This window comes from Dicentrarchus labrax, unplaced genomic scaffold, assembly GCF_905237075.1.
Source record: "Dicentrarchus labrax unplaced genomic scaffold, dlabrax2021, whole genome shotgun sequence".
Taxonomy (NCBI): Eukaryota; Metazoa; Chordata; class Actinopteri; family Moronidae; genus Dicentrarchus; species Dicentrarchus labrax.
The window spans coordinates 18,024,438-18,038,259 of NW_026136713.1; the positions used below are offsets into that span (position 1 = coordinate 18,024,438).

The 13,822-nt window shown below is 37.9% G+C and overlaps 1 protein-coding gene across 1 annotated transcript in view; it reads right to left on the reverse strand.

Annotated features, from left to right (window-relative positions):
• Positions 1-1,903: 1,903 nt before the first annotated feature.
• The window catches only part of aff2 (AF4/FMR2 family, member 2), a 156,855-nt gene continuing 144,936 nt past the window's right edge, over positions 1,904-13,822 (reverse strand). Inside the window, exons 23-26 of the mRNA XM_051419060.1 lie at positions 13,436-13,529; positions 11,816-11,868; positions 10,705-10,925; positions 1,904-9,386 (exon numbers count right to left, since the gene is read on the reverse strand). Of these exons, the coding sequence (XP_051275020.1) occupies positions 9,265-9,386; positions 10,705-10,925; positions 11,816-11,868; positions 13,436-13,529 (490 nt within the window). The 3' untranslated portion in view covers positions 1,904-9,264. The remainder of the gene's footprint in view (positions 9,387-10,704; positions 10,926-11,815; positions 11,869-13,435; positions 13,530-13,822) is intronic.

Genomic DNA, 13,822 nt, shown 5'->3' on the forward strand with positions numbered 1-13,822 from the left:
AAAGGCCCAAAGGAGAGTTATTTTTTTTATTCAGATCGTCTGTAAGAATATACCATGGGAATGGATAATGAGCTTCTTACAACTTTAAAACTCGGTCAACGTGTTGGGACTGCTCAACCAGGCTGCTCACACAGGGGGGAAACTTGCGCTTCAGCCGCCTTGATCACAGCGCCAGTCCACATGTTAGAGTCAATAAATGGCAGTGTGCATGAGGTTCTAGTGCTCATGCTACATTAGCTGTGTTTCTCTCCAGCTGTCTAAACACACTTTTGAAATGTCACAAAGAATAAATCCAGTGTGTTTTGGCTCAGCTGTTGAGTGGATGTGGAGATGTAGATATTGAAGGATTTTAATAGAGAACAGCGGTGATACATTAAAGTCAGCGTATTGTATAAGGGACCCTTTTCTATCATTGAGTAACCTGACATTAAAATGATACTAAATGCATAATAATGACACTACAGAACAACTGATCAACTTTACAATTAACTGCAGCAGGTTTGTCTGTTTATCAGATAGTGAAGGCTCTGTGAATATTCTGATTCTGATTCAGGTCTTTGAAGTTTAGATTTTATATAATAATATAAAGTTTGAAAATAACAATTTCAAGTAGTTTTCTTCACAGAAATGAACAAAGTACTGAGATTTAGTTTTTTTTACACCCCTTAACGGACCAGTGTGTAACATTTAGGAGGTTTTATAATAATAATAATATTCATAGGTATGTTTTAATTGGTGTATAATCACCTGAAAATAAGAATTCTTGTTTCTTTTGTTTCCTAATGAGCTTTTTATATCTACAGACATCACGGGTCGCCTTTCATGGAGGCCGCCATGTTGAGCCGACATTTGAGGCCATTGTAGTTCCTTCTTCTTTGAAAGGGAAGGTGAAGCGAGGGAAATGTAATCTGCAACTACACTGCTAGATGCCACTAAATTCTACACACTGGACCTTTAAAAAGTCCCCCAGCCCCCCAGATTGGGAACCACTGCATTAAAGTCATCAGGATCTACTCGGGTCAGATTTCCCTTTGGGGTTAATTGATGCTTATTGCAGCAATATGTGTGTGTCCATACAGTTTGGTCTCTATGTGGATGTGGGCACGTGTGTGTTATGTGTGTGTGTGTGATGCTTAACCATATCTCTGAGAGCTTATTTGACTGCATGGTTACCTATGGCAATTAAACCTATAAATCTAAGCTGTCGGTGTGTTGGCTCTACACCAAGGACACACACACACTCACCTTATATGTCTTAGGGCCTGCAAATAGGCTTTCCACCTCCTTACTCATTTAGGGAAATACTTAATTAGATGGGATGTGTGTCTCCCAGAAAATGCGTGCTTTAAATTGGACTTTAACGTGAGACTCCTTGTCTTTACGCCGTCGTTATTCTTCTCATTTCACTCTGAAGTCCATCGAGCTCTTTTTCACCGTCTCTTACTTTCTAAAGACACACAGCCTTCTCCTTCCCTCTTGAATTCTAATGTGTGGCTATATTCAATGAATTAATCATGCATGGTGAAGTAGGCTAATAGTTGTTATGATGTAGAAATAAGAGTCCATTAGTGCTAATAAGAAGACTAGCTTGGCTCTTATAATGTATTACATCAAGGCCACTCAAACACTCAGGTCTTCTTTATAAAATAATCTTGTTGTGTGTAAAACCGGAGAGATGTTACTCATTAAGAAGTCTCAGTCTTATTGTAAGAATGAATATTAAGGTGTTTATATTATGGTTTTAATACAGTGAATGTCTGTTTGCTATCTCTTGTTGATAATGCAATATATATGATTTTATGTTTTCTTGTAGTGAATTTGAAATCATTATGAGTGCAAATGTTTATAAAAGCCAACTATAACATTTTAAAAAGGCACATACGACCATGAGAGCAGCCGGACCACTGGTTTAAACAGATTTTAATCCATATTTTAGAGACATTAAATATTTAAAAACAATGGAACTGCATCACAACTTCTGATCATCACATAGAACAACTTCATTATAAAAAGAACCATATAAAAGGCCAAAAAATAGCACTGATAGAAACAGAAAAACAGCTGAAGTTGTGCAACACATTTAAAAATACAATGCAATCCATGTTGGACGGATGTGATTCCGGATGTTATTTTGTAGAAATCTTTACAATGTTGCAAGTGATGTACATCAGAACCACAGACAGAGATTTGTCAGGTTGAATCAGAGGCACCGTGTTGCTGCCCGTCTCTAAACCACCAATGACTGGGCTTTAAATATGCTAATTTAATCATATTGGGATGCCCAACACTTTAAAGGTGCCTTGTAGCATTTTTAACATCAATAAATGCCACATGAATTTGGATCCTGCTGCAATAACCAAAGTAGATCATCACCAAGAATACAGTCTACAAAGCTAAAGAAAGGTTAGTTGTACTGTAAAAACTTGACAAGAATCTACAAGGTTTATGATTAAAAGTGTCTCAGTTTTTAGAAAAATTCGGCCCGAACAACCACTGGCGGTCGGGAAGTGCCTAGTTTAAGAAACCGCTACATTTCGCACCTTTAAAGATGAGTTTGCACTAAATTCAAGTTAACTGACCTGGGTCTATTCTGCATTACAGCTGAGACCAGCTGATGGTTTTTCACTGGAGGGAACAGAATAACCAATGTCCACACAGTTTTTTTACTTCCTGTTTTATGGGTTGTTCTCACCGTGGGGCCGTTTTGAACCACTGCCATATGTAACACCATTGTGTCCCAGCAGGGATGCAATATTACAAAGTAACTGCACATGAGACACTGAAACCATCAAAGCAACCTTGGCAGAGGTTAACATAGTTTCAGAGGGAATATATCTGATTAAAATTATACTGCTGCTTTTTTTTAAATGTTCCTGTTTAGTGTCAAATTGATTGGGAACCGGCTGTCCTATTGTTAGTGGATAAATAAGCTCTTTGATTAACTTAATGATATGTTTTTAATCATATAATCCAAAGTTTGACTTCTGCATGGACAGTATTTTATATTTACTGCTACATTACTCTAATACAGGAGCTTTATATCAACTACAAAGCCTATTAAAGAAAATGTGCAACACTAAATACGCTTATTTACTTTCTTTCTAAGAGTTAGATGTGAAGTTTGGTACCACTTTCATGTCAAAGATAGAGCTAGACAGATAGAAGATAAAACAATTAACCTAGTTTAGCATAAAGACTGGAAGCAGGAGGAAACGACTAACCAGCAGCATCTCTAAACTCACTCATTAACACGTTGCATGTCGTTAGTTTAATCTGTACAGAAACAGAAATGTAAAAGCAACAATTTGTGGTTTTAGGGAGAGTTGGCTGCTGGAACTATTTCTTTGTAGTTTTGTTTAGTGTGTGGGTTACACAAACAAGATACAAAGTGTAATAGCGCTTTCTCCCTGCTCCCAGTCTTTATGCTAAGCTAGGATAATTATCTCCTGGTTCCAGGTCAGTACTAGATACGCACAAAGAGTGAATCGATTTTCTTGTGAAGAGAAGAAAGTGCAACTATTCCTGTCAGTGTGTTCAGGGGTGGATCTAGAGGGGTGGCATGCCTTGGCACTAGAGGTGTAAGAAAATATTGCATCGATTCTCTGTAGTAATACTAATACTGTATCCACTTTTAGATTTAAACTTCCAACTGCTAGATAGCAGAGTTGTAAACTGAGGATGTTACAGGGACAAATGCAGACCCCCACTGCACAATATATTGCCTTGCCTACAGAATCACAATATATTGCAATATGAAATGATTTCTAATGCCAGCTTTAGATATTTGTATTCAATGTTTTACTAGTGCGCTACAGTAATATAATGTTTTTGAGTTCAAATATCTTTTCTTTTATAATTTTTTTCAAGCAAATAGTAATATATCCATGCCACCCTCTTGCAACCCCATGAATATTTCTCTCGCCCCGGCCCTGCTTGTATTCCACCGCACAATAAATAAACACAGTATATTGGTTACAGAACTTATTTGGCAAAGTGTTGTATTCTGGTACAACTGAAGATAAGAATTTTCCCACACTAATAGTAGCTTTCTCTAAGGAATAACTTGAAAGGGACTTATGATGATTACTACTTAAGTAATCAAGTAATTAAGCATAAAAGAGAAAACATGATGCAACATGTTAGCAGTTATTAGCAGTGGTGATAGCGTATTAATTTCCCTCCAGTGACCTCAACAAATGATTATTTATCGGATAAATAGAGACTACTCTCTTTCAAATATTTGTTTCTAACACTGTTGCATGACTCCAACAGTACAACTGAGGACAATCAAATGGAAAAAAAACAAGAAAAAAAAGCAGCTTTCTGGTAGATTACAAGGAATTTGAGAAGAAAAAACCCTTTATTGTCTTTATAAATACTGCTAGTTCATTTACTGTATGAGGCAGTTTTGGCAATTTCATAAGCAATCAAAGTGTATCTGTGATTTTCTGAAATGCAAACAAATATTAGAGACACTCATCACTACTGGAGAGATTATCAATGTATTATCAGCTTGTAGCCATCTGTTGTCAAAAAATAAATCAGTCTGTTTAAGCTCTCCATTGTAATCACCACAGCAGCGACGTTGTTTCTGTCACTGCTGCTTTTGATAAACAAGTTGACAACTGTGATAATGTAACAGGAGCTAATGAGATATTTAATAAGATGTCAGCAGAATAAAAGGCCATGCTGAGGCAGTCTGTCTCCGAAACGTTTCAGAATATACGGACATTGTTTGACGTTGCATATAGTCAAATGAACTGTTGCGTGAATTCAACATTTACCATAACCATCATGTGACATGTAGCATGGCGGGATGAAACCGATGCTTCCCATGATGTCACCAATGCAAAGTTTTTTGACATTTTACAGCATATTATTGTATAAATATATTGTACCGCTGCATATAATCAAAATAAGGACCATTGTGTGAAAGTAACAATAACCATATAGTAACATCACTGTTTCACCATAAAACAAAACAACATCGAACATCATTGAATTGGACTGAGCAACACTGTGGATCAACTATTGACTTGTAATGACTGAGGTCTGACTGAAACAGTTTGTGGGTTTTGTTTGTTGGCTGTTGTAGACGTTCATTGGCTCATTGGGACATTTTGGCTTCATGACCTCAAAAAATTCAAATTAAAACAAAGAAAAGAAACAACGACTTTAAAAAAAAAGGCATTTTTGTTGAACCACAGGGAGTGGAGTTTGGGACGGTTATCCAAAATGTTCACTGTTAAACATTTTCAGGCTTTCAGATGAAGAACCATGAGTCCATTTTAAAGGAATAGTTTTGACATTTTTTGGAAATATGCTTATTCACATTCTAGCTGGTAGTTACCACTCTCATGTCCACTCTGAATCACCCAGTCAGCTTAGTTTAGCACAAAGAATGGAAACGGGGCTAACTTGGCTTTATTCAAAAGGTCACAAAATCTGCTTACAATCAATTCAAATGCGCACTAATTAACACGTTATACCTCGTTGTTTTAATCTGTACACCCGACCAAGAAACAAACGAAGGTTGGTTGGGCGATGAGATAAAAATTAAAATCAATAAATAAATAAATAAATCGGGATTTACAGACTTGATGCTACCCGGCAGGTAGTGAACCTCTCGTAACAAGAGATGTCCATTTGCTGTTAAAACATTCTTCTAAACTGTGTCAGGTGTAGTTCAGTATCACTTAACAGTGAAGATGTGACTCGCCCTACTCTGCCTCTGATTGGCTTACCCTGACAACCCTAACCAATCTCACTCCTCATGCCTAAAAACCTAACTAACCAAACCAATGAAGGCAATGAGTGTCAGCCAGTCAGAGGTAGAGTAGGGCAGGTTGTGACTTCACCACCCTGGGAAAAGAAATTGGTGTATGGGACTGTCATGACTCACAACAGCTAATATAGCAGCTTACACCTAACTAACCTTTTAGTGCACGTTGTAATAACTGGATTGTCACAGTGAAACTTTTTACACATTGTATGAAAAGAAATCGGATTAACCAGCCCTAAAACAAACCGGTAGGTGGATTTTGTTACCTTTGGATGAAACCAAGCTGTAGCTGTTTCCAATCTTTATGCTAAGCTAAGCTAAGCGACTGCTGGCTCTGGTTTCAAATGTATCATACAAACATGAGAGTGGTATCAATCTTCTCATCTTATGAGGGCAAATTAAGCACATTTCCTATAAAAAGTTGAACTCTTCCTGTTCATTGACTATATGTTCTTGAACCTCCATCGGACTGTTAGCGTTGTGCATTTGAAGCGGCTCTGTTTTTTCTCACTGTAAATGACTATGTGACAAGAAATACATTGACTGTTTTTTTTTTTTTTTTTTGTTTTTTGTTTTTCAAAATGGACACAAGTAGTTCTTGGTCTGAAGCTATCATTTATTGCATGCGATGGTTTTAATTTTTCAGGCATTTCAGACAAACCCATACTTGCTCAAATCATTAAGATAAAAAAAAAAAAAAAAAAAAACAGCAACTGATGCAAATTTGACACGTTAAATCACACATTTTTTCTTAAAGCCAAACCCTGGTGTCGTCATAAACGCCAGTAAAAAGCTTGTGGAAACATTTGATTTTACGAAAAACAATCTCATATTTATACCAATATGGTATGGAAAATTATTTAGATTAATTCTTTGTTCTTAAATAAATAGAGCAATTCCCACTGGACACAAATAGAGGCACTTGAGTTTCTTTTTTTTTTTGTCAAAGTGAAAATTACTTTCCACATCCGCATTGTCTTCCATACACATTCAGCGATGGTCAAATGATCCAAAACATAAAAACTCATGCTTGATGTGCTGGATTTACAGGGACCATGAAAAAAAAATCTAGATTTTAAGTCTTTATAGCACAAGTGAAAAAGAGAGGAGGACGCTGCACGGAAACAAAACGCTCTTCTTTTGTTTTTATGTGCCACAAAGGGTTAAAAATCAGATTATGTTTGGTGCTGTGTAAATGCAGCCATACCCTGTGCATGGACACACACACACTCACACATATATATAGATACCCTATTTTCTTGTTCCACCTCCTCATTCATTCACATTGAATCATTCACAAGACACTAAAAAAACAAAAACACTGTTTTCAGGAGTCACAGTCTGTACATTATGGTACACAAACATCATCATTGTCCAGTCAGGTAATGATTTAAATAGACTTGACAATCAGCTGTACACTTATACACACCAACAACACAACACAACGAATGCGGGGAAACGACTACAAGATATCCAGCAGATGATTTGATCTCATTAAGCGCTGTACAAAGTCGCTGCTGATGCAAGGATTTTCTTTGACATCAGGGCAGAAAAGCCGACGTGAGAGTTGTTTACTTGATCTGCTCGTGGGTGGGGTGCTTAATTAGAGCCAAATCATACTGAATCCTGTAGTTTTTTCCCCCTTAAGTGTTTGACACCTTAGTGGGTGGGTTACTATGGGAAATAGAACTGAGTGGAATTTCACCAAAGCTCATAACCAGTGAGAGAAGAACCAGACAAATGCTTTTTTCTTTTTTTTTTTTCTGATGGAAGAAAGCCCTCATTTGTAGGACCAGTGAATTGAGCGCTTGTTCTGCTGAGCTGTAAACTCCCCGGACTGCCACTCCACCAGGTCTTGTAATCCTCAGTCTAGCTAGAAACATCTCAATGTTCAAGTTATCTTGGTTGGATTGTACTGAGAGGCTCCACATCTGAGATCTTACAGCTTCTATTTAAACAAACCATCGATGTACCTAACTATCCTGATGCTCATATTGATACTTAAAAATGCATTAAGAGGTAGGGCTGGGTATCAAACCTCAATACTAAAATCAGTCCATTGCAACAAGTATCAAAAACTGTCAAGTATGAAACGCTGGTATCATGTCTGGTCAAATTCATTATCCTGTTTATTCTTTGTTTAGATAATTCCCAATTTAACTCCAAATTTAGCCATTTTATTAAGGCAAAATCTTTGTATGACTGCTTGTGTTTAGACATTTAAATTTGAAATGAAAAATTAAAAGGGGGTTAGTAGAAAAACATAATTATCTTTATATATTGTTTTGGTATTCAGCACCAAAGCTTAGGAATCGTATCGGCACAGTATAAAAAGTTTTCAAACAGTAACTGACCCTATGTAGAGGTAGGCGAGGGTCATCGAACAAACTTGAATTATGTGAGATATAAATCCAGAGTTAAGAAGCAAATTCAGATTTAAAGTTAAAACACGTAAGATTTCACTTCTGATTGATTTAGCGTCACCTGCTGGTGGTGAACAAATAAATAATAATAATAAAGTCCTAAGAAACTTTTTTCTGTGCATTGTTTCCTGGGAATTTTTACGCCATTTTAATCCAGCACAAGAACGGCGGAGTCCGACACTGATGTCGCAAACTACTATATGAAAGGCAGCTAACAAGAGATGCCAGTCATAAATACTATAAAAAATAACTTTAAATGAAATGAAAAACCACAAAGACTTTTGAGCAGTCATTCTTAACAAGACTTTTTGTGACTAATTACTGTATGTTGTTAAAATACTTAAAGAATACACAACACAGCCAGCAGCTCCCGACTGAAATAGAAGATAACTTCAGCCTCCATCAATTCAGCTCTAGTGCTTTTAGCTGAGCCTCTTTCCTTTACCAGCGTGGTTCTTATCTAATGGATAGGACCGGTACTCCACTTTGGATCAATATCAGCCCGAGGCTTTAATTCTAGTCCCAATCACAGACACGTTTCCTGGCCACTGCTGGAGCAGATGAGCCTCTGTTGAGCTCCTTTCCTACCTTCAGCCTCCTTAATCACATCAGCCTCTCACATATCTTTTTGAAAATGATCCTGTCTTAGTAAAAATACCTTTCCTCTGCGGTTCTTATTTCTATTCAGGGACACAGAGAGGTTTGTAACATATATTGTCCCTTCAGGAATTAAGGCTACCTTCACTGATGTACAGTTGCTCCAAAAAGCAGCATCAGCCAAATTCTAATATGCTAATTTGTATTGTGTGGTTCACAGTTAGAAATCCCCCAAACTTAGTTACTGTTCAGGCCTAATTGTGGATGATTTTTTTTAGCCCAATTAATCCGCCCAGTGTATGCTGTTACATTACTGTGGGTGGTGTCGGGTCATTTGAAGGATCCCAGTGGGAACTGAAGCATCGTCCTGAGTCTCATCTCACTTGTTATCCCAGTTCTAGCTCCCAGGCCCATTTCTTTTTTCTCTTTTTGTTGTTGTAAAGTTTGGCTCTGGTCCAGTCCTTACAGCAGGTGAGCCTCTATGCGGAGCCAGTGCAGTCCCTGTCTGATGTATCGGACCAGCTCAGTCATGCTGCTCTGCTGACTCAACGGCTCCATCACCGAGTCCAACTCCTGGAAGAACTCTACAGGAGGACGAGGGAGAGACACAGTTACTGACGGTTACTTATGTGCTGAAATTAAACACATTAATACAGGTTGAGTGCTTTTACTGACGGTGCTCTGGGTATCAAATAGGCAGTCAGGTAAGTCATTCATCCATAAGACACAAAACTTGGTCTACACCAGTTTATTATTATATCTCTTTCTTTCTTTCTCTATCTATCTTTTTGTTGAGCAGCAATCTAGTTAATAAAATAAAGTAAATGTACTTTTATTGTGAAAATTCAACCCTAACATTACATTTGAGTTTTATTTGGTGGCTCCGGCAGCACGATAATTAGCTTGACATGCTTTTAGCATGCTTTAGCTCTACTAGATGAGGGGGTGACTGTTTTGCCCGTTGCCTGGTGGGTAAGGCAGCATGTTGCCGGTGATAGCAAAATACTAGTGAGCTTGAAATGTTGTCAGCTGGTTGTTAGCCAGCATGCTGTTAACTGATGAGGTTGTAGACAAAAGTGAATCTATGGCAATGACCCAATTTCTCACAGGATTTATGAGCTCAGTAAACAGTTTCCTTACGAGTTTATGGTCTCAATCTCTTGTTTCAAGTCTTCTTCCAAACAGTATGATGATCATTTCTTAAATTATGGTCCCATTTAGAGTAAAATGAATCAGTATGCTTCTGGGGCGTGGCTACCTTGTGGCTCACAAATCAGCCCCTGTAGTTTAGCCTGAGCAGACACAATGTAGATATAAGGCGAGTATCTGCTCCTTCAAAAGGTGACAATAGGAATCAAGGACACTTTAAAAGCTAATGCACCTGTGTAAGTGTCCTTGATTCCTATTGTCAGAGAATAGTGTGGAAAAAGTTTCTGATATACTATTTGTAACTATTTCTAACTCTCCTACTTATAAACATTATAGTTATAAAACATAATTCCTCTCCTCGCCATAAAAATGACATATTTACTGTGTTTATCAGTATCCTTTTTGTCCATTATGATTGCTAATACACACCTTTGAAACTGGTTTTAGCTGTCATTTGTTCTTTTTTATACTTAGTGGAAAGAATCAACAGCATTTCTATTGATTTATATTCATCTGGCTACTCAGTGTGCCTGGACAAACAGCCTGTTCATAAAAGCCTTCACATTTTCTTTCCTAAACACAGAGAATGCAAGAAACAGCTGTTTACTACAGTATAAGCATGAAGAAAATGGCTGAACGAGCGAAACTAAACCTCCTCCAACATTTATATTTGGTGAGTGTGGTGCAAAAACAAAAGCAAAGATGTACAAACATTATATACAACCATGCAAAGTCACTGTCGTCCTACTGTACCTTGGCTATCAGTGGCCAGTCTGTCAGCCGTCTCCCAGTGTTCATAGCTCCGCAGGATGTTGTTAGTGATGTTAACGTGACTGGCAGCCATGTGGTGAATCCGTTGGGGAATAGCCACACTTCCCGACGAGCCGGGGGCACCTCCAGATCCTCCTCCTGCTCCTCCTCCGTTGCTGGCTGGGGAGGGGCTGAGTGAGAGGGGAGATGGAGTCCCATTGACCCTGGAGAATACATGGAGGGCTTATTATGAGTTATTGATAACATATGAAGAGGAAAGTGTGACCAAAGAGTTATTTATTTCATTTGAATGTAATTACTTACATTACTAGTTTACATTTATCCTAACGATCATAACTAAATGATCAATAATACAGTATGCTTATGTTTATATTTTGCTGCACTATAATTACGGTGAACATTTGTCAGACATAATAGCAGTCTTTGTTTTGGCTTTGACTTTGCAGCGAGCTATATCAAATACAATAAAGGAGTAATCACTCCAGACCTGAGGCTATAAAAAGTGAGGGGGTGTGTGGCATTCACTGTATAATAACATCAGTCATGCTAGTACAAACTGCTCCCCCTGCCTTGCACAGCTGGGTGTGTGGCTCTGGCAGTGATGTAATGTCTGTGATGTGGCCTTGACCCTCGCTGACCCAACGACTTGTGCCTGATTCAGTGCTGCACACACACACACACACACACACACACACACACACACACACACACACACACACACACACACACACACAAACACACACACACACACACACTGAACTCCGGTCCTGCTGTTGTGCAGCGTCAGGGCTGTCTGAACTCATTAGCTTCACATCCACAGCTCCTCCACCCCTCTCCTCCTCCATCTATCATCACTCCTTCTCACCCGGCACTCGGCAGCCCCTCCAGTCTTCTCCTCCTCACATCTACAACAAATCAATCCCTTTATTTTCTTCCTGAGGGGTTTGTTTGAGGAAGTGGCTGTCAGTGGCGGCATGGTATTTTGCAAAGCTGCTGTGAATTATAAATTCTCAATTATCTGTGTGAATGAAGGGGTTGATACTGCATGTGTGTGTGTGTGTGTGTGTGTGTGTGTTTGTGTGTGTGTACTCACTTCCCGTTGGTCCTCCAGGGAGAAGGTGCTTGGTGAGAAGTCTTGGCTGAATTCTGGGTCACAAAAAGACAAATGTATTAATAGGGCTACAAGATATGTTAAAAAATCCGATTGTGATTGATATGATTGATGATTAGTAGGAATTATTATTTTCACAAAAAAATACTATTAAAATCATCTCTGCAGCACTATAACACTTCATTATACTGCTGCTATAACACATTTTACCTTTATCAAAAAATCGGTAGCTTCTGCGATTTGGATGCTATTTTAATTAATTGTGATATGTTATCAATATGTTTTCATTGCTTACAGTATTTTCTTTACTGGATAAGAACGACTAGAGACATTATAACATTCAGCAGACGTCATATTTTACAGATTTTGACCATCAAAGATGATCAAATATGAAGCTATGGCCAAAAGATGGTTAGCTTAGCACAAAGGCTGGAAACTCAATTATTAACATGTCGTATCTCGTTTGTTTTATCTGTACAAAAGTGTAAAAATGATATTGTGGTTTTACACTCAGGTTTATATGCAGAGCTAGAAGAGCTGTTTCCAGTTTTTATATCAGGCTATGCTAACGACCTGCTAGCTGTATCTTCATATTTAACTATAATAAAAATAAATAAAAGACTGGTATCTCTATCTATCTTTCTATCTCTATCTCTTCTAAATCTCAGCAATAAAGTGAGTAAGCCTGTTTCACAAAATGTTGAACTCTTTTATTTCTATTTATTTATTGACTGGTTTAACAGGGTCAGCACACATTGATACCATTGCTGTAAATACACCATAATTACCCAAGTAATAAAACCTGGCATAAAGCTCAACTACCTGGATTTAGAAGTAATTATGTTAAAATAATGTTTTTTTAATAATACACTTAGTGATTAGAATCTATATCTGTCCTATAACTGTGTATATTTTGGATTCAAACCCTTCATTTAATCAGTGATATAAGAAAAGCACTGTAGGCTATAGCACCAGCTAAACGGCTGAAATATTGATGTTAATATAAGATGAGCCGAACCCCACTGGGCCACCAATTTGCCCCATACAGAAAGTGTAATTTCTGAACATTAAATCGTGATGTTACATAGTGACAAGCAAAATCCACATTAATGTGTCATGTGGATAAGTATATTACAGAACTGGCAACACTGTTTTTGTGCCATTTCTCTTTTAAAACGAACTCCTCCGACTGATCTCAGTTTTTTTTTTTTTTTTCTGTCAACATATACTGTATGTACACAGCCAGCGCACACTAAACCCCGAGTCAGTCCCTTTCCAGAAATCCAATCCCATCAATGCAAATGCGGCACTGTGATAATGACATCCTCAGTAATTAATTAAACTAAACATAATCAATCAAAACAAGCACATTAAACCCTAACAATCCACTGTGATGATTGATGGAGCTAATTAATACATTAATATCAAAGAGAAAGAATGGATTTTAATAACGTCATGCAAAATTAATGCACAGGCACCATGAAAATGAATATGAAATGTATTTGAGGGATCGTAATTAGCTTTTCATGTTTTTCAACCGCAGAGGGAGAAAATGAGAGCGGAGGGGAAGGAAGTCCATGTCCAAGTGTGCTTGTGTGTTACCTTGAAGTACTCCATGAGCGACCGCGAGTACTTGACAGCGTGGTCTTTCTTCAGATGGAACATCCTCAGATACAGCAGAGACAGACAGCGGTTACTATGGAAACAAAACCATTAGAAGGCAGATGAATCCTCTGTACAAATTCCCTTTAAAGCTCCGTTCTCAACATTATTTTAATGTCATCCACGCAAAAAAAGGAAATGCACACGGACTTCAAACACGCCCCACAAGTCCTCGTGGATTAGGAAGAACTTCAGTGAAGTGAAGAATGTGGGGAATGTCTAAAACTACAGTATGATAATGTAAAAATCCATATCTTTGCTTGTGAATTGTACATTTATTAATTCACAGAGAGGGATTAAAAAAACCAACATCTCCCTGAAATGGTT